The 21,410-nt window shown below is 39.4% G+C and overlaps 1 protein-coding gene across 1 annotated transcript in view; it reads right to left on the bottom strand.

Moving 5' to 3' along the window:
- The window catches only part of RYR2 (ryanodine receptor 2), a 339,366-nt gene extending 320,542 nt beyond the window's left edge, over nt 1-18,824 (bottom strand). The window contains exon 1 of the mRNA XM_030446731.1: nt 18,777-18,824. Within this exon, the coding sequence (XP_030302591.1) occupies nt 18,777-18,824 (48 nt within the window). The remainder of the gene's footprint in view (nt 1-18,776) is intronic.
- Nucleotides 18,825-21,410: the final 2,586 nt, after the last annotated feature.

Genomic DNA, 21,410 nt, shown 5'->3' with positions numbered 1-21,410 from the left:
ATGGTGGAGGAGAATTCAACTTTGCAAATGCAAAATCATGCAACATCTCCACACAAGTATGTGAGGTCTTGAAATATTCTTTGCAAAATGCTCCTCAACATTTATTTCTCCCAAATCAAAGCTGACTTCAGCATTTCAAGTTTCATGTCTTCTTATTTGCAGATGGTTGCAGAAATTCTTCTGCTTATGCTTTTTAATCACTCTGATAAAAGATTTTACATACAGTACAACCTAAAGTATCCCCCATTCAATATTTTTCCACTCACCTGGAATTCTCCTCTGAAGTGATTTATATAGCAGTTAGGTTCTGTTCTTAAAATTTATCATCTTTAAACTCAGAAGAGCTTAATGCAGCTTTACTTTCCTTATGAAAAATGAGCCCAACAAGACCAGAAGAGACAAAAACCAACAACAAATAACCAAAATCCCCAAGATGGCTGCAAGTAGCTTGCTAATGAAAAATAATTCTTATTGCTTTCTCATGTTTGTTCTCAAAAGTTAAAAAGCATGGGTCAACAGGACTTGCAATTCACTGCACAATGTCCAGAGCTGGAATATGGGAAACCCTGACCAAGTTTTATTTCAGAGCCTGCCAGTGTACTTTAAACAGTGACCATTTCAAATCTGAATGTGAACAACTTTTCTTTATTAAGTTCTTCCAAAAGGGCAAAATCCTGTAGTTACAGTATTTAGTTCAGATCTTACTGTCTAGTCTGGACCAATATAGGCCCTAAAACCACTGACAAGTCCTGAGGTGAGAGAGGTTCAACTCAAGAAATCATTTTTTTCTATCTCTCTCTAGGTATACAAACACTGGAATATAATCCACGATAAATAAAAACAGTGTGCTTGATCACCAATAATTTTAACTATTCAGACTGCATTAATCACCAAGAAAACCCTGGTTCAATTAAAACAACTGCTCAGGACCCAGGAGCAGCCAAAATCAGCAGGAAAACAGTGATGGTTATAATTAATTTGGACTTTGTATTTTTGATCGGTCTCCAGGCAACTTACAGGAAAAAGAATCTTCATTTTCAAATGAGAGTTGGAAATCTGGGTCTGAATACACAGACTGATTCTCACTTGAACAAGTCCAGTTTTAGCAGCAGAAGATGTGGTGACCACGTGCCTTCAGCTTAGCTGAGGGGTTTTTATACCTGAAGAGGAATCTGACGGTTGTTTAATTTTCAGTATACATTGTGTTTAAGATTCCTCTTAGAGGATGAACTTCCAGAAATCAGCAACCACAACTCCTTAGTCCATGTGCTGTCAACTAGACCACACTCTCTCCCATCTAATAAAAATGTATTTTATGATAGGGCCCTCTTAGGGGAGTTAATTTAATTTCTTACCAATCAAATCAGAATCGTATGATGAGAAATAAAACCAAATCCTGAAGATATCTTCCTCCCACCTCTCCCTTCTTCCTAGGCTTAACTTTACCCCAGCAACCCAGGGAATTGTGGACAGCCCATCACACCTCTGTTGGTCCTTCCTCCACAAGGGAAGGGCTCTGCACACTCTTCCCCTGCTCCATCCCAGAGTCTCTCTCGCAGGAGACAGTTCTCATGCAATTTCTCCAGCATCAGTCCTTTCCATAGGCTACAGTTCTTCACCAACTGCTCCAGCATGGATCCTTTCCATGAGTTGCAGTCCTTTAGGAACAAACTGCTCCAGAATGGGGAGTCACCAGTCCTGCCAGCAAACCTGCTCTAGGGACTGTGCTCCTCCTGCACAGGTCCTGCCAAGAGCTTGCTCAGCACAGGCTTCCCACAGGCTCACAGCCTCCTTTCCTTCAGGTATGCTCCTCCTCTGCAAAGGGCTACAGAAATCTGAAATTTTCAATCTGAAAACCAGAAATCTGCTCCATGGGCTGCAGGTCATCAGCCCTCACCATGGTCTTCACCAAAGGCTGAAGGGGAATCTTTTTGCCTCAGCAAAGAGGAGCAACTGCTCTTCCTCCTCCTCCTCCTCCTTCACTAACCTTGGCATCTGCAAAGTTGTTTCTCTCACAAAGCTCTCATACATCCTCAATCCTCTCTCCAGCTGCAATTTAGCAAGTTTTTTTTTCTCCCCTTTTTAAATATATTATCCCAGAGGTGCAACCACCATCACTCAGGAGCTTCCCCTTGGCCAGGGACAGGTTCATCTTGGAGCACTCTCTGGCATTGCCTTCCAGCAGCTTCTCACAGAAGCCACCACCCCCGTAGCCCCTTGGCTACCAAAATTTTGCCACACAAGCCCAACACAAGCCAAATCCACAATAGTTATCCAACTGTTCATCTCTACAACCTCTCTGGAGACAAAGTGGCACTTAATTTTTTCACAGTTGCCAGAACTCCACTATCTTGCAAGTCCTCCCATCAGATTTCCTTCCACCTGATCCTAACAAAAAAATTAAACCAGAGAGAAAAATGAGCACTGGATAATTTGCTCTTTAAATACCAATCCATACTCAAGTGAAATAGTTAGAGGCAGTCATAAATCACTACATTTCTCCTGATTTAGAACTCTCTTCCAGAAGAAAAAAAAAAAAAAAAAGCAAGCTTTTCATTCTTGATCTTGCAAGCTCCAAAACTAAAAAAATTGCATGATTCATCACCTCTTTTTAGCCTGGTTTTCCAACAAAAACATGCCAGTTCAGCTGTGCAGCTAATGCACTGAAATGTAGCAGAACAATGTGACAGAACTCCTAAAGTCTAAAGATCAGGAAAAAGAGAAAGTCTTTAATACCTTTCAACATGCCCAGTGGTTTCATAGCTCCATTAAGCAACTTTAGGAACCTAATATGCTGTTAAAAACAACCAACCAAAAAAAACCCCAAAATTTAAACAACCCCCAAAACCAATGAAAAACCAAACTAAAAATCTGCAATCTAAAAATAATCCTTCTCCATAAGAAAATTCTTCAATTTAAAACAATATTGGGGAGGAAGGTTTCACATTTCAAGCAGCACCAGTTTTACGGATATCAGCTTGACTTATTAGGTGGGAATGATACTTCTATCAGCTCAGCTTCAGCAATATTCCATTTGTCCCCTGGATCATCTCCAAATACCTTAACAGCAGCTTCTTTCAACCTCCAGCATCAGTTTATGAGCATCACACCCTATGATGCACCAATTACAATAATACTTTCAATTGACACATCCCTGAATTTCAAAAGATCATGGTGAATTCTGTGACCATATATTTTAGCAAGAACGACTTCATCTCTGCAATTATTCTTTTCTGCAGCATTGGGCTCATCACAATGCATTGATTTTTGTATTCTGTTTGCCTCTACTGCATAGTAACTTGTCTGAACATCCAGCATCATGTAAAAATCCAGCCCTTGACATAAATGGCAATCTGAAAAAATAACATGCAAACAACAGCTAAAAGAGCTACCTATCATCTCCAGATAAGATATTAAAAGAACATTATTTTAAAAACTGAAAACAAACTACTGAAATGTAACACTACTGCCCGACCACACTTTCTCAGTCAAATTCTCCTACAGATACAATTAATAAATTAATAAATTGGCCACGAACTTAGAAGCCTCTGGTACGACTGGTGTAAAAGCTTCACATTTCCAGCTGAATATGCTAAAAAATTGTCAGGTACAAGGAAAAACTTGCTTTCCATAGACCAGAGGGTTTGGCAGGAAAAATAAAATCCATTCCAGGTTTCTCTCACTGCTAAGAAATTTCAGGCTGATATGATGAAAAGCCAAGCACTGGAAGTCTAGCACCAAGATTGAGTAGTCCAATTCTGAACTCTTTCCCATCTACAAGATTGAGTGGAGTGACTGAAATCTCTTCTGCAACATTGTTTTCCACACCCCATCAGGAATGAAAGAAGATCAGATCAGAAAGAATATCAAGATCAGAAGTAACCAAGTCCAAGCAAACTACTGTTTTCTGTACCAAACATTCACACAGCTTTCAACAACACATGTCCAGTCTTTTTAAAAATGTATTTATTCATGATTTTGCTATACCTCCCTTTTGTGTAACAAAAATTCTTTAATATTAAAATATATTAAATTTTAAAATAATACCAACTCCAAATCAAGGAATGTATTAACCTTTACTTCAGCAAGAGTTGGGACAAGAGAACAAAACAACGTATACCAGTAGGTCAGTTTTAAGAGGGCAAGAGGTTTTTTTTATACATTCTACCATTTTTCTCAGCATTCATTTCTTCAAGACAAAAGACCACCATTTAGGACTCACTCCTCCAGCTTTTCATAAAGAGAAAGAGATGTGGTTTGGAAAGAATTTCAAGTTTGAAAATTTGTTTCAGTTATTTTAGACACCAAGAAAACCCCATACATAAATTCCTACAAAAAACACCATGAATCAACAACATAAAAAGAGAGACAAAAGGAAATTATGTATATTTTCAAGCAAGTATCAATATCTGTGATTTTCTTCCTTGCTTCTGATGCAAACTAATTCCTCTGCTACTGAAGAGACCATGCCAACATTTGAAACAATTAATTTCCAGTAATGGAGAAGTGTCTGGAAAACACAACCGGGAAACGATGCAGAATAAAGAAAACTGCAGGAAGGAAACAACAAGGAAACCACAGAATAAAACACACCTAAGCGTGTACAGAAGGTTTGGTTCCATGTATGGAAAACTCAGTAGGCATGGAGAGAAGTTTACAGCCTATTTCAGCAGCAAGTTAGTTGGGAAAGGACTCTTACCAGATCCTGCCATGCAAATATCTGCAGCCAAAAACTGGCTGAAGAGCTTTCAGTTTAAGCCTCTCAGTTTTTCTGTGAGGTAGGAGTTGAAGTGCTAGACCAGACAGAGCAGAAAAACACAAGTCAAGAGACCTGGATATTCCTATGCCTATGTGTTTTCTCATTACATATTCTGCTGCATTCCAAGTGGAAAGCAAATTTATTCCCATAAGCTCAGACAACCATCAGAGCTGCTCTCTAGAAGTGTGTGGAGCTTTCCCTGTTTCTCCATCACTGCAGTTAACACAGGAGTCTGAAAAAACAACACTGCACAGTGAGAGCTCAGCTCCATGAAGTGCTGATATTCCTAAAACTGGCTTTAATTAGGTTTGTAGATACCAAATAAAATCACAGGAGAGCTTAAGATGTTTCAGAACCTTTGTGGAAAGACACAAGTTTCTTACCTTGAAGTATAATTGAAATGCTCCTCAATAACTAAACAAAAAGCAGCTTTACTCACCTTACAGACAAAATAGATCTCCAATCTTGCAATCACACCAGGAAAAAAAGGTATTAAAAAAATAAAGAGAGAGAGAAAAAAGAAGATATAAAAAAAAATGACACTAAATGAGTTAAAGAAATAAATAGTTAAAATGAGTGTTTTGTATGTATCAAGCATTTAAGAAGCAGTACCCCACACACACAGCACACAAGACTTCCTAAGTAAATTAAATAGTAAATATAATCCCAAAATCAAATTAGAGCTGTCTTTGCCCTCCATGGCTAACATAATAAAACTTGTGCAGGACACAGAAAAAGCTCACTGATAACCAACAGAAATGACACAGGCATTTCTGCAAGACCAACATTTCACTTCTTAATGAAGACTCCAAAAACATTTGTAGAAAAAGAAAAAAAATTCTTTTCTCTCCTGCAAAGCCCCACATACAACAGATTATTACTTTTGCTGACTTGGACAAGATGGTACAACTGTGTGGCAAAGTTGGAACAGTTTACCAACAATTAGATGGAAATAGTTTGAAGGACAGTAAGCAATGCCTATATATTTTAAAACACTTGTGTAAAAGCTAGGTCACACCCTTCCAGTGCATAAGCAAGATAAGTATTACTTGTGCTTAAAATAGCAGCTAAAGAGCACAGAAAAGGATACACATTCAACATGTTTAGGCTATTACACACCACAGCACACACTGCTATTAGTTTAAGATTCAGCTCTGGTTAATATCTAGAAGAGGTTTGACATTTATGTCAGTAAGAACAGAACCAGACTTACAAAAAACATCCATAAAAACATACCTGCAAGAGATGCTTGCAGTCATCGACCAACAAATCAATTCATGAAACATTTAGCAGATGCAGAATAGATTATTCTGCTAAATATTAAACTAAAATCAATTCATTTACAATATTGCAATATCATTTAACTAATAGGTAAGAGAGATGGATTTTTACTTGAAGCAATCTTTGTAATACAGGATTTGTTTTTAGGCATCTGGCCAAAAAAAAATAAAATGAATATATAGAGTTGTTTGTACTGTAAGTACTTTCTTCAAGCCTCCTGCTAATAAAATAATCCTTAATAACCTGTTATGCCAACCTGCCTGTTTTTATGTATTCCTTTCATTTAGACAATTTATTCTGCATACAGGGAAAATGAGATCCAGCTAGAAATTTTGAAAGGAATATAAAAACTTCATCACCTCACTACTCAGTTTAAAGGCATTCAGTTGGGCTACAAACTAATTTCTCTCTCAGAACTCCCTGTTTCTCTGTCTCTCCAATAAGACAAATTACTAGGGTACAGCAAGCCATAACTTCTGAATAAGAACTTACTACAATGAAGTGGGTTTCCCAAGCTCTAGATGTGGGTCCAAGTGTCAAACTGTAATTCTGTAACAGTCTTAAATCAGCATTAAAAAAACCCATTTATCAACAGGAATTCACATAGGCACGTTAAGTAACTTTGTTAGCATTCCCACTCCCATAGAGTTCACTACCCAATTATAATCATTCCTCTTTGAATGCTCTGACCCACGTTAGTTTGTTAGTAAATCAAGAACTGCAGCAAAGCCTTCCAATATAAACACAAATGCAACTTCCATGCATGGAAACCAACCTCCCCCATCAAGTTCTGAAGGTTGAGCATTCATCATACACCCTATTAATTGGATTACTTTAGGGAAACCAGATTACTTTTTTACAGAAACCTGATGCACTAACTCTCACCTAGAGGTTTTCTCTGTTACCCCTGTGCATATGGCCAGGGTGAGCAATTCCTTAAGCCAGCCACAAGACTTCTGCAGATTTACCAACCCCCAAAATAAGTTGTCTTGGAAGGGAAGAATATTGTTACTGATGCTCTTTTAACTTTGCAGCTGTCAAGTAAAAAATAAACTGTGGAACAAAAAGCAGAATCAAAAATGGGGATAAAACAGAAAGCATGTAATTCATCTTCACTAACACCAGCATAAGGAAGAAAGTCAGAGGCTTCAGCTGCAATTCCTGCTGACATACAAATTATAAGCCAGAATTCAACGAGAAAACTCAAAATAGAGCACTACATCACTTCTGACATAATCAGCAGATAGTGATGTCCATGATATTATCAATAAAATATACTGCAGCTTGATGTATCTTTAAACCACATTAGTTTTTCAGTAGATTAAAACAGATACGGAAATTCTTCAGAAAAAAAACAAACCTAAACAAAGAAACAGTTTACATTCTTAAGTGACTGTAATCAGTAAATAGTGTAAATATTTCAGTATTTAAAAATGCAAGTATACAAGTTTTATTATGTTGAGTCATACTTTTCACCTGGAAAGATGCTTCCCTTCACCCTTAGGAACATGGAAATCTATTTTTCACTACCTCTTTACTCATTTTTCTCCTCCCACTCCATGGAAAATGAAAGCATCTTGATTTGTATGGAAACTCAGCATTCTATTACACTTTCTTTGCTAAAGCACCTGTCTCATTTCTGAGATAAACCAGGCAACAAGTTATGCCTCTCAAGAGGACTCACCTATGAGATCTGGCATCCCTTCCTCTTACCATGCCTCTCCCTTTCTAGACAAACTCCAGTCATTTAAAATTAGGATTTTGGAGTCCTTCACCTCAATGAGCTGAAGCTTTCCAGAGGTCAACCATGGAAAGGGAAATGAGAAAGAAAATGCAGGCTAATAATGTGTGGAGAAGTGTGCATTACTGAAGTTCTCATGATAACCCCTCTCCTATTATTCTGTCAACTTGGCATGATATTTTTAATATACTTGCTTTGTCCTTCTGAGAGAGGAAAAAAGAAACTTTGACCTTGTCTTTTGTCAGATGAATAATTAAAAAGAAAAAAAGAAGAAAGACATTACAAATTTAAGAGTCCCTCTCAAGAAAATATCCTTCTACCCATTTGAATGAATGCTTAAATTCATGAAAAAATAGAACAGCAAGTTCTGCCATGGGCTTGGGCTGAAGTTCTATGAAGCTTTAAACTGGGAAGAGCAATAAAAGCCAATACCAAAGGGATCTCAATGGCTGATACATTAAAAAGAAAGAGTCAGAGAGATTCAACAAAATATTGTGGACTCAGAGGCTGCAACACCAAAGAAAATTAACTTCAGATGCACCAGCAGAGAGCTCACAGAAGCAGCACAGTGCCTTTCTTGTACAAGATAGTGCTAACAGATTCCAGAAGTGGAGTCAGAGGCATAAAACACTGCAAGTGACATTCTGAAACTCTTCAACATGCAACACCATTTCTTCTACAGGATTTCAAGAACTTTCTCATATCAAAACAAAATGTACAGGATGTTTCTACAAGAACTCTGGTAAGCAAAAAGCAGAGATGAGGTCTTCACCAGCAACTGGTTTTGTAATCCTTCCTTCTTCTAAGCTTTAAGATTCTTCTTCGGTTGAAATACCAGTATCAAAAGTAGTAACTTTGAAAATGCATATTCACCTCATTAGACATAATAAAAGTTATTAAAGAGTAAATAACAGCTGACATACATTACCAAGCAGTCAGACTATCATGCTAAGACATACTAAAAGATCTTGGTACAGGCATCAGAAATCCTCAAGCTTACCCAACAGAAATTCACTCAAGAGTGATCGAACAGTTATGGCATTTTAGAAGTTTTCTGGATTTACCAAAGGAGTTATCACCCTCCTGCAATTCCTACAACTAGATTAGTGGTATTTTTTCTTACAAGCTTTTCTAAAGGACCTGACAGATTATGTTAAGACTTAAAAAAAAAAAAAAAATATCAAGCAGACTTCTTCTGTGAGCACTAATAAATACAACTCTTACCCCTGCTATCCTTACTATTCCAGTATCACCTGTAGATCTGTGATGGCTTCATGGATTCTTTGCCTCAACAATCACACTTCAGGAATGCCACCTAATATTTTTGGTCCTGAAAATGAGTACAGGGTTATTTGCACAGACTGATCTGTATCAGTCCCTTCATTAACCATGTTAAGTGTTCTTCAGCTACACTTTCCGTGATATTTCTCATTAATGAATCCTTTCATATCTATATGAATTCAATACTGTGGTTCCTTCAGCTGCCTGCTGGACTGGCTGATACATACCAAACCATGAAACAAGTCTCTGCTTTCTATAAGCATCAGCTGGGGCAGAAAAACCCAAACCACACATTTATTTAATTCAAGCTTTTAAAAAAAGATAAATTCAACTCTTTAGCAATGAATTAAATTACCTGTAACATTAGAAAATATTCTGTCCATCCCCATGTCATTCTTTTTGAGTACTTCCTATACCACGTAATTGTGAGTTTTTGTTACATTTCCATTGCATGGAAGAAGGGATATGCATTCCACCTCCCCGGAACTCCCAACTAGACTGTATAAATGCACATAACATTCTGTGCATTAGCTCCAAAACCTACTTCATAATGTACAGACAACAGTCCCAAAATTGAAATCACATCCTTTATGCTTATTTCCAGTCTAACCCTGAGAACTATAACCACACAGCATCCTCATGACTGCTGCAGAGCTTAAGGAATCCTATCCACCTGTACAGGTGACTGTTATCACCACTGGGACAAAATGCTTCATCAAACACTGCTTCAGGATGAAAGGCAGAGAGATGCAGAGAGGTTTAATCCTCCAGCTTGGGATCAGCATGCCTCTGATAGTTCTAATGAAATTATTCCACTCTACAACTAGAAAACAAACACACCATGGGTGATTTTCAAATGTTTATCAGCATGGCTACATTCCTAAAGTGCAGTGAGGATCAGCTACCAGTGACCAAATCCATCTAACCACGAGATTACCAAGTCTTTGGCAGATCTGCCCAATTACCAAGGCTTAGTTTGAACACTTCAAATTCCTTTCATTCCTCCTCCTACATTCCCAAATAAGGAATTCTACTTGGCCATCACAGGAAGGAATGATGCTCATGTACCAAGGGATATTATCTGGCCTATTTAGCAAAAGGTGAAATTTTCTTTCCCCTTTTCCCTTTTATGAAAACTACAAATGCATCCCACACTAACCCAGGCAGTCACTCCTTCCAGCTTTGCTTGGTTTGGAAGAAAGAAATACAGCTGTAAGCAAGGGCCATTTCTGGCTTGATTCCACTAATAAAACTCCACTTCCAGGCAGTCCCCAGGAAAAGGCACAGGCAGCCACTGCAAATTTTTCATTCCTTCCTTCCATCATTCTTTTGAACAATGAATTTAAGCAGGGACAACTGATCAAATGTGGTGACCTCGGTTCTCACAGCAGGAATCCAGAGGAGTTTTCAGAGAGGCAGTGACAGGACATGCCAGTGTTTAGCAGTTGGTTCTGCTAGATAATATCCATCAGATATTATTTCCTACAGTCAAATTAAAAAAAAAAAACAATAAGAAGCATTAATGACTTTGAAATCCTCAGGGAAGTTGCCTCACAAAATGTAATTATCTTTTCACTCCTATTCTGTGGTTCTACAGTGCTCAAAGTATGAACAAAACCAAACCAGAGAAAAAAGCTGTCCTGCACCAAAATGTGTTTCACGTTAAACATTAACTGATTCATACATCTTAGGAAATTCTATGATGTTGATTTTTGCCAGAGACTCTCTGGGGAGTCTGCTATATTACTAGCTTAACTATTATATTTGCAATTTTCTTTAAGTACATTATAATTAAAAGGAAGTTATTCTGACTATGCTAAACATTAGAGAATGGCAGAACACTGAAATAGCAAATCCACCTTTTAATTTAGAATTTAGCTGCTAGAGTGAATAGTCCTTCAAACACATTAATCTTACTGTAAAACTGACCCTTGTAACATCATATTTGAACAGGAATGGCAACAGTCAAATAATGTAACACAGCTCATGTTATGACCCCTTCCAAGTCATCTCTTTCACATCCCAAACAGTACCAGTTTGTTCTTATAAAGCAATTGTGTTTTTATTAAGCAAAAGGGTTGGACTTAATGATCTCTGAGGTCCCTTCCAACCCAGCCAATTCTATGTTTCTATAATTCTGAGAAGCTACGCAAAGCTTCTACTAAATTACAATACATGCCTGAAACACTCACCTATGCAAATCAAAAGCTGAGTAACAATTGGGATCTGGGAGTAGCAATAAATTTGAAGAGTTTAAACCCTTTACCTGATGAGTTACACCACAGCTTCTATGTAAAAAAAAAAAAAATTAAAAAGAAAAGCAAGAGTTCCTTGGCAAGTGGCTGCACAATTAGTTAATGACTCTCATGCTTATTAAGAAGGGAGCAGAGCACAAAACCACACTGCAGTAAAAGCACGTGGGAGTTCCTGCTAGTCCTAGTTAGGAAACTGGGGTGACCTTTTCTGTGATGCTATTGCAGGCAGTGTCTCCCCTCAAGTTGCTCTATTTGTCACACCAAGAACAAAGCAACACGACTGCTGTGCCCCTGATGGGCAGAGAATATTACAATAAGGCTCTGCATTGCTGTGGTTGCCTTTAAAAGGCTTAAACTGCTGTTTAAACTATTCCTTCATGCCTTTGCTCATTTACTGAGATTCATCAGGCTACAGGCAGCCTCTTCAAGTGGCCTTTCATTCCCAGGGTGGAACAGACAGCACAGCCAGACATGGCTTAAATGCCATACACTTGCAAAATATTGTATAGGTCTCCAGCAGAACTCAGAGTGGAGACAGAAGTGATGCCAGGTTATTCTCTCTCTGCTAGTGGGAGAAATTCCAGGCTATAACTTTGTCAATAATTAAAGTGTTCTCTTCTCACTTCCACCTGACCGTGGTTCAGGTTCATCTTCAAGCTGTCTGAAGGACAAACTTAACAGGATTCACACTTCAGCTTTCATTAAAAGAATATGGATTACTCTTGGGTTTTTATCATTTTATGTGCCACGTTTTATAAGAGTGCCTATTTAAGCTTTTTCAACTTAATAAGTAAAAGCACTGACATGATACTAGGAGTAAAAGTCTGCCCTGGTTTTTACTTTTGCTCTTATTTTGGTTTGGTTTTTTGTTTGGTTGGGTTTTTTACTTCTTGTTCTTTGGGAAAATCACACCCTCTTCCTCATACTTGAGAACTCTAATATTAATTCAAGAGTTCATGTTCTGAATGCAAGGAACAAAGGAAAAGTTAAACCAAATGTAATAGTTATCTGTTTAAAGCATATGCAGGATTTTAGTCAATATATAAGAAAATTAGAGCACTCAAATATTTTAAATTAATTGGCTACAGTCTCTATTCCCCTATGCTCAACATTCTAGCAGAAAATTCAAGTAGCTCAATCAAGGCAGAATTCAGCTTCTGGTAGTTTTATAAGTCCGGAAGAATTTCCTACATGGGGGCTACAGAATGTGTCACAAAAGAATGGATCCCTTTTGTTGGAAGATGAAGTCTAGAATGGTATTACCAGGACAACAATACCCATTCAACCTTCGAAATTAATTTTCTTGAGAATTTATTCTGAGGAACTGACCACTTGCTATCAATAGCAAAAATCTTGTTGATAATGGTTGAAAGAGCAGAAAACTACTGTGATTTGGGTTTCGTTTTAGTGCCACAAAAGGCAAAATCATCTCCAAAATATCACAGATTTTCATTTTGCAGAAGAGATTCATCACAGATCTCACATCATAGCTTAGATTCATTCCAAACAGAAGACTGAATTTTCCCACAGAGTTTTATAGAGGTTTTCAGACACAAATCTGCAGTTACACAGGAACAACTATTACAGGCACATCTGTAGCCATTCTGCTTGCAAACAAGGTCTGAATACAGAATCCTGGTTACACTGAAATCAGTGGTTCTGCCTTCCTAGGGATCAGAGTTTCACTCTGGAGACCCTGACCAGCACTTCACAGCAGTGACCATCAGGCCCATTAAAACTGGCATATGCAAAAATCTATAGTGGTGCTATAAAAAACACATTTTTATCATTTCATTTATTTTAGCTATTCATATAAACACAACAGATAGCAGTACATGTTTACAAGTAAGCAGAGCTCCATTCTTTGAGACTTCTGCAAGCAAGAATTTGCTAAATAAATAGAGATTATTCCTTTTCTGCACAAGAAAAAAAATATTTAGATAGAAAGAATATAGGAAATGCACTGCTGACTTCTTCTGTCAATCACAATTAAAATCACAACCACCACATTAAGAGAAAGTTACAATTCTTCCATTCACCCAAACAAAATGTGTTCAAGTTGCTGCTCAAATGTTTTACTACTATAACAACAAGCAAAACAAATTTATGTAGCTTGAGTTTCACAGGGAAGTATAGGAATATATACATAGTTTCTGACTTTACTTTTGTCATCCACATCATGCCAAGACTCATTTCTCAGTCAGCTCAATAAATTTCAACACAAGTCTAGGTGCAATTGAGAGATTAAACCAAAACTAACTCAGAGTTTTCAAGTGAAGTGTCCATAAGTATAAGAATCAGAAGAGAGAGATCTATTTTCAGCTTAATTCATGTGCTTCCTGGATGCAGCCCACTGTCTGCAGTCCCATCTTTTACCCAGATTCAGAGAAATTCTTCAGCACATCCCTACCCCTACACAAGAAGCACTGATGTGCTTTCCCAAATTAGAACCATCCTGTGCTCTTTCCACACAGCTACAAGAGAAAATACACTTATACAGTACAACTCTAACAACAGAGCTTCCAAATAGAGAAATCAAAGGCAGACACAGCCCTCAAGACCACTTCAGATCAGAAAATAGCTGCTATTGTCTCTTTCCAGTTTGTCCACCAGCAGAAGTTCCTGCATTAGATTTTCCTCAGGCCTTCAAGATGCTAAAGAGCACCCATGCATCAAAACATCCTCAGACACTGAAAGGAAGCAGCTCTTTGTTTCTCAGGACATCAGTCAACCAGCTCACAGGGATATTAGAAACTTGCTCAGTGTCTGTTTGGCACAGAGATTCCTCAGCCTCCTTCTCACACATCTCATAAAGACAAGTTCCAGACACAGAACACTGGACAGGATCATAAACAGACCAGACAACTGATTTTATCCAGTAATATTTTAATGGTGGTATTAAATATTCATCAAACAATTCTGGAATAAAAAAAAATAAAAAATTATATAAACCATTCACACGTAATTCCCAAATAAGAAATGGGACACATGTCCTAGTTAAAGCCCCTTCTCTACAAACAGTCTGTCCTGCTCCATTCCAAAACAGAATTTGAGCTCATACTCAGTATCTGTACTGCAGTGCAGTGCCTGGGAGAGGAAGGTACAAATGCTGCAATCTCAGCCACGCCAGCCCTCACATGAGCTGGTAAACAGTGGTCTCTTGTGCCAGGCCCTGGTCAATCTTCAGAAATCACATACTGACAGGTACAAGAAATACTTTTTAAAATAAAAAAAGGTTAGCCAAAGTATTTTTCAGTGTTCTTTCCTTCTAAAATTGCTACTAATAGCCAAGCTTGCTTTTAAGCCTTTTCTTCAGTGCATTCTGGCAGCTGTGTTTTTATGTTTGACAAATGCAGCTATCAGAATCTAACTTGTTTTGATAAACCCCTCTAAAGATAAGCAGCATTTGAATAGCACCAAAGGATTTGAAAAAAATACATTTTTTTATCTATTCTTTCTCACCAAGAGATTAACATAACAGTTCTTCAGTTTAGTTACTCAGTATCCAACAACGATGTTATTAAAGGTTCCTTTTCTGCCCTCCAATTCCACAGCATCTTCATTCAGGATGGCATCTAAGAATATGATGTTTAGTCAGATTTAAACTGATATTTATTGTTTAAATGCAGTTATAATGAGGAATATTTGGCACAAAATTGACTCTGGAATCAAAGAATTTTCCTGTCCTTGAAATGTGACCACATCGCATCCTTCATTACAAAATGAAGAAAAATTCTCTGCCATATGTTTTTTTTATTATCCAAAGTATTAAATCCCAATCATGAATCCTAAATAATACTTAACTCTTTTAAAAGTGTTGGAAAGTATCCTTACACTGGTCTCTAACACTCAAACTCAGAAAAATTAACTCCGTCTAGAAAATAAGGTAGCACAGAACACATTCACACAAGCAAAAGATTTTACTGAAAATTCTGAGGAAGACCATAACCCTGTCAGCCTTCCTTTAGTGTGATCTTGTGGTGCCCTAAACCCCTAAAAAGACCTGCCTCTAATTTAGGAAACTCCACAGGTCCCAAAAAAACCCATATGTACCAGCACTAGGAACAGTCCAAGACCACACAGTGATCTCATGTGTGATGGGAATTCAACCCAAAATTCAGAATAGTTTTACCCAATATAAAAGGTACTTGCATGCCATATTTTTTTTAAATATTGCAATTGTTTTAATCCCATCACCACATCACTCCAGTCCACATGAAGATCCTCCCTTATAGAGGTTCAGCACCACAAAAACAGCATTCTTGCATCTGTGCCTCTGTTCAGGCAACTCCAAATTATTTTCACTCTAGTCAAATTACACATCCTCAAAAAAAAGAACAAAACACCACCAAAAAAAACAACAACCCAAGCTTAAAAAAAAAAAATAACCAAACCTAAAAACAAGAAACAGGTCATCTCCATATTATCTACAAATGCTTTAGATTTTTTAATGTAAAGACTAAAGAATGGAAGTTCATTCTGTACACAGCTTTCTGCTTTCTAGTATTTAAAAAAATTTAAATTTTCTATAGGAAAGAAGTCTCTCCCAGACACACATCTAATAAAATCAGGAGTTAGATAACTGCTCCTCTTCACCCCTCTTGCACAGGATGTGTGCATTCAGTGGCAGAAGTCAGAAGAATGTAATTCCAAGCCTGAAAAGGCTACACAGAACACAAGGTCATATCCACCTGGACTATTCAGCAAAGGAAGGTCTGGGGAGAAGCATGTAATTCACAGGATTATAAAATACTTCCTTGGGGAGACACCAAACAGCACAGACCTGAATTCCAGTCTGTCCAAAGTTACCTCAACCAATGCAAGGACTGAAATTCTGGGCATTAACAGGTTACATTCCCTTTGAGAAGTGAAGTAGCAAAGAAATCCATCCCAGCAGCAAATTTTTAGGAGGAAATGAATGACACCACCTTACCAAAAAGAAAAAAATACTGATCTTTTTCTGCTACAAGCAGTACATGAAGAGAAAAAAATCATTAGGCAAATAAGAATGGAAAGGAAGAAGATATTACAAATCAACTTGTAGATGGCAAAACCAAACTGAGGTTAGGATCTTGATGCAAATTAATATTTTTTAATTGAATAAAACCTCCCTCAGATTTTGCTTTATACATTAGAAATAGTAAATTGCATTTACTTTCCAGGTAAATGGTAAAGATGCTACAGTAATTTTGAAACATCAGAAAAAGAACTCACAATTTAAAAAAAAGTTCATCAGGTCCTATCAAAAGGAGAAACTGGAAAGCACTGTTTACACGTTCTAGGCCTACAGATATCACCATTAAGACCTTCAAAGCACAGAAAGCTTTTTTTGCTTGCATAAACTGTTCTTAGAAAAGTTCAATTTACTCAACCAAACCATTTCTGAATCCTTCCCTCTTTAATGTTTTAAAAATAAATAACTAAAAGCAGACAGTGCATCAATTACCAGGCAATACCCAGTTGCCAGTGCTTTCTACCAATTCAGAAAGTTTAAATATCTAATAGCTTCAGAGAATACTAACCCAAACTTTGTAAGAGAGATAGAAGGACAACTACATCAAGAATGTCTTAAAGCAACTAACTCTTCCAAGTAATACTCATAACTTTGACAAAGTGGCTGGGAAAGAATAGCAAAAAAAAAAAACCTACTTATATACAACTACTATAGAGATTCAAAACTTCATGAAAAGGGTATTTCTCAGGCCTTTTCATTTCACTAGACAAAAATTCTGCCTCACTTTATCACATCCAAGGTCATTTTACCACCAGTACAACATTCTAAAAAAATTTTTAAGCCTTGTCCAAGGCTGGGTTTGCCAAATCTGTTTCAAACCTGACGCACATTATCAGGAGTGCTGTTTTACATAACATGCTGCTGCTGTCAGGTGCTGTAGTTTGAGATTACTGTGTATGTGCAGAGCAGTATCAGCATCCTCACTGCTTCTCCTTCCCTATTAAGCATTCAGATAAGAGCCTTTCCATGAGCTCAGTTTAACATTCCATCTGCAGAAAGACCATCATCGTATGAGCCTTCCAAAAATGTTTACGGACGAGAGGTACTGCTAATAAAACTCTCTCAAATTGAGATTACAAATTATCTCTCAGAGAAGTATTCTCATGTTTTGCCTTCAGGCGTTAGACAGCACTACAACAGAAGTCACGTAATGCTGAGAGGAAAAAAAGTTGACAGTCTTCATGCCAGTGTTGCGTAACAGCCATGTTCCCTTACAACCAGATTGTCTAAGAATTCTCAAACAAACAAACAAAAAAGAGTATCAGGATGTATATCTGTTATTTTAGGGTTTCTGACTGAAATAAACTCAAGACAACTGAGATCTGGGACTTGCCATGCTGCAAACAGCATATGAACACATTTCACGTACACTATGTGGCTTGCTTTCTCCTTTTTTAAAATTTATTTTCTTACAAGACATTGATTATGAGCATTTTTTTTAAATCAGACTGCACTAAATAAAAAAGCAGCTCAGTTTTACCCCACGGTCTCAGTGGTTTTGTTCTACTTATCAAATGCCTCAGCAATTTTTCCTCAAACTGTGGTTTGTGTACACCACCATCCAAATATGCCCATCTGTAAAACTTGCTAGGTTTGTGCATATGAACAGCACTTGGGAAATGGCCCAGAAGGTAAATAAAAGCATTGCTTGAAGAAAAATAATCCATATGAGCATCAAACGCAGCAGTCCTGATGTATTGATTAAACTGAGGGAAGAAACGCTCTTGCTTTACCATGTTTTGGACTGAAGAAAAGGCAAGTAAAGGATGCTCACACACACAGAAGAAAAAAAAAAAGAAAAAGCAATCCAACAAAAAAAAACCGCAAAACATATTAGTCCGTGCTCAGCGAGGAGAACGCCAGCAAGTTAGTAGGAACCTTGGTGGGGAGCACGGTGGGGTGGGAGAAGATTTTTTTTTTTCATTACTTTTTTCTTATCGTTATAATTTTTCCAGTTCCATTTTTGCAGGAGGAGTGTGATTGCAGCTTTTAAGCTGGGGAGGGCTGTCTGTGTTAGTATCCGCAGTACGCGAACACCCCGGCGGGTGTAAAGGCAGGGCGGAGAGGGGCTGGTGGGCAAGCGGCCATACCCGCTCCCCTCGCCCGCTGTCCGCACCGCGCCGCGCCCTGACCGAGCTCTCCCTTCCCCGCCGCCTCCCGCTCACCCCGGCCCCGCCAGCAGAGCGAGGGGTTGGTTCCCACCCCTTGGCCCTCAGATCTGGCGGTGCAAGGTGGAGGGGAAGGGACTCTGAAGCCTTCCCTGGCAAGGCTCCCCCGGGGTGGCGGGGGCAGCTGCACCCTCCCTGCTCCCACCCTCACGCACCTTCCCGGTACTCCCTACACCCCCTCCTCATAGCAAGGTCCGGGCGTCGCCTCCCGCCCTCACAGCCGCAGCCCCTTGCCCCACGCCAGCCCGGAGGTGGGGGAGTCAAGCCCAGCACTTACAGTTCGCAAGAATTGGATCTCGTCCTCGCCCTCGCCCCCCTCGGCCATGGCTCCCCTTCTCTCTCCTTCTCCCGGGCGCTGCTCTCGATGCCCGGGCAGGCGGCGGCGGTCGCTCCCCGCGGGGAGGTGGGGGCAGGAGGCTCACGACCACGCCGCACCGGGCTGGGGCAAATGCGAGGGCGGCGGAGGCGGCAGCCCCAGCCCGGCCCTTGCCGTGAGCGGGATGCAGGTGCCGGGGCGCCTGCCGCAGGTTGAGGGCTCTGCCCCACCGCCTCGCTCCCACTGCCTGCCACGGGGGGAGGGGGATGCGATTAAGCGGGGGAGGAGGGGGAGGCGGAGCTCCCCGGTCCCGTTCCCCCCCTCCGCCGCTGCAGGTGATCCGCAGCCCGCTCCCTCCGCACACCAAAGCCGCTGCCCAGCGCCCCTTGCTGGCTGCTCCGCGGAGAGGCGGCCCAGGGCCCGCCCGGCCCCCGCCGCAGGAGTCCGCCTCAGGCGGCTGCCGCCCGACCCGTCCGCGCCTCACGGGGCTCGGGGCCTGGGGCTGCTTCAGCTCCTCCGGGAGAGGCCGGGAAAGCCTGCGCTGCAATGTCTGGCTGGGGAATTCTGTCCCTCCGGAGTTACGCGAGATGCGCTGCACTGAGAGATATCTGGGGAGAGGGGAGAATTTAAAAGGCTTTCCCCGAGTTTTTTCCTTTTTTTTTTTTTTTTTTTTTTTTTCTTGCGAGCTTGTAGCGCTCTGGGTGAGACGAGTTGGAAGGTGCCAGGTGGGGCTTCACGGGGGCCTCTGACCCTCGTGTGAGTGAACTGAATCCAGGGTAAATTAAAAGGCTTCAAAATATTTTATTCCTTGTCGGACAGCAACCGTGGGCTTTCTATGAGGTAAATCAGAAGATTGCCATGGAACAGCTCATCTTCCATGAGCATTCCTGCCGTCCCCCACCTGAGGAAGGACACATTCGTTCTGGCACCCCAACAAGAAGCAAGTTTGGAAACCGGCTTCAGGGCTTCCTCACCTCAACAGCACCCTGGGACAGATAGCGTAGAGGTTCTGTTCATGTGATGCGAAGGTCAGGAGGTGAGAACATTACAGTATCTTAAAAAACAGTAAAATGAACATTGGATCATTAACAGAGTAAAATGTGTGATGGCAGAAGGCTTTTTTAAGGACCAAAATCATTAAATATAACGAAATCACAGTAATTTTGGTGAACAGTGTGTGGATAGCATTAACAGAAGACATGGGAAGTGTTTCTTGAGAAGTCCTACCTTTAGACTACAACTTTACACATAATACAGCACATAATACTCATGGGTGTCTTGTTAACCCTTGCATCCATTTTCATGAAGTCACTAGGAGTGTTTATGAGGTGTTCTGTTCAAAAAAATACTGTGCAGTAACAGAGGGAGACACACCACACCTGGCTACATAATTTAATTTGCTGAGGAAAAAAAGAAAAAGTAAGAAAGATAAAAGTTTCTTCTGGAAACTTTCTGGACCAGGTGATAAAGATGAAATGCATTTGGAAGTACAGCTTCTTCTTGAATTATTCATCAAGGACAAATATTAACACGTGTACAACTTACATGTTGAAAATTATATGCACACATGTGCAAAATGCTTATTTAATATAGTTACAAAATAGACTATAAAGTCAGCACACACACAAAAGCAAATGAACAAGCTAAATAAATTCCTGATGGAGAGAGCTTTGACATTTTTTCCATTACCTGCTCACACCAGTCAGCTACAGCCACTCAAAGCACACAGGCTTATTCCACACACATGCAAAGATCAGAAATGTTTTCAAAATGTTCAAGATTTTGGACTTGTCTTGTGATTTAAAAGGAATGTACTTTGGCTGATATGAGGTTTTAATCAGTAGCTATGCTTACGTGCATTGAATAATTAAAAATCCTCATTGTTTCTAAGTGGAAATAATGTGATAATTTCTAGGATAATGGGGAGTAACATGAAGTTGGAAAAATTGTTTCTTAGATGTACTAGTGGGAAAACTAAAAGCATAAACCCCCTCCATGGCAGGTGTTTGCAGGTAGAATTCTGTGAAATTGTGTTTTCTTGTGTGGGTGTGGAAGAATAGGGCACTCTGTTACAGGACTGCCAATCCCAAATTTCAAGATGCCAGTCAACCCCATAGCATTTAGCTTTGGGTTCTCCCCTCTTATTTGCTCATTTTCAATCTACAATACATCTGATAATGCCCACTGTTGTCAACAAGTCAGGTAACTTGTGGACATTTATGCTTTCCACAAAAAAATGCAGGCAAAAATACCTTTTTACTTCAGCCAAAAATATACTATATGGATCAGGAAACTGTACTTTAGACAATGTCTCTCAAGATTAACAAGAAGCTTTAGAAATGAAATTGTTGTTCTCTTGTGCCTCTAATTAATGCTTTGTTAGCTATGATGTCTGCTCTTTTTTTCATTCAACCTAGAAGAAGTCTTTCAGATTTTCAGTCTAGAAATTCTCCCACACTATGTGACCTGCTGCTTACCATGTACTGTTCCTTTTGTCACATTGTTCTTTCAGTGTTCTTCTTAAAATCCATTTGAAATCTGCCCATCTCCACTTGTAATTGTCACTATGACAGATTTTTACTTAGTGCCCTTTGC

The sequence above is a fragment of the Calypte anna genome, chromosome 3 (assembly GCF_003957555.1).
Source record: "Calypte anna isolate BGI_N300 chromosome 3, bCalAnn1_v1.p, whole genome shotgun sequence".
Lineage (NCBI taxonomy): Eukaryota > Metazoa > Chordata > Aves > Apodiformes > Trochilidae > Calypte > Calypte anna.
This window is presented reverse-complemented; position numbering and strand designations above follow the sequence as displayed.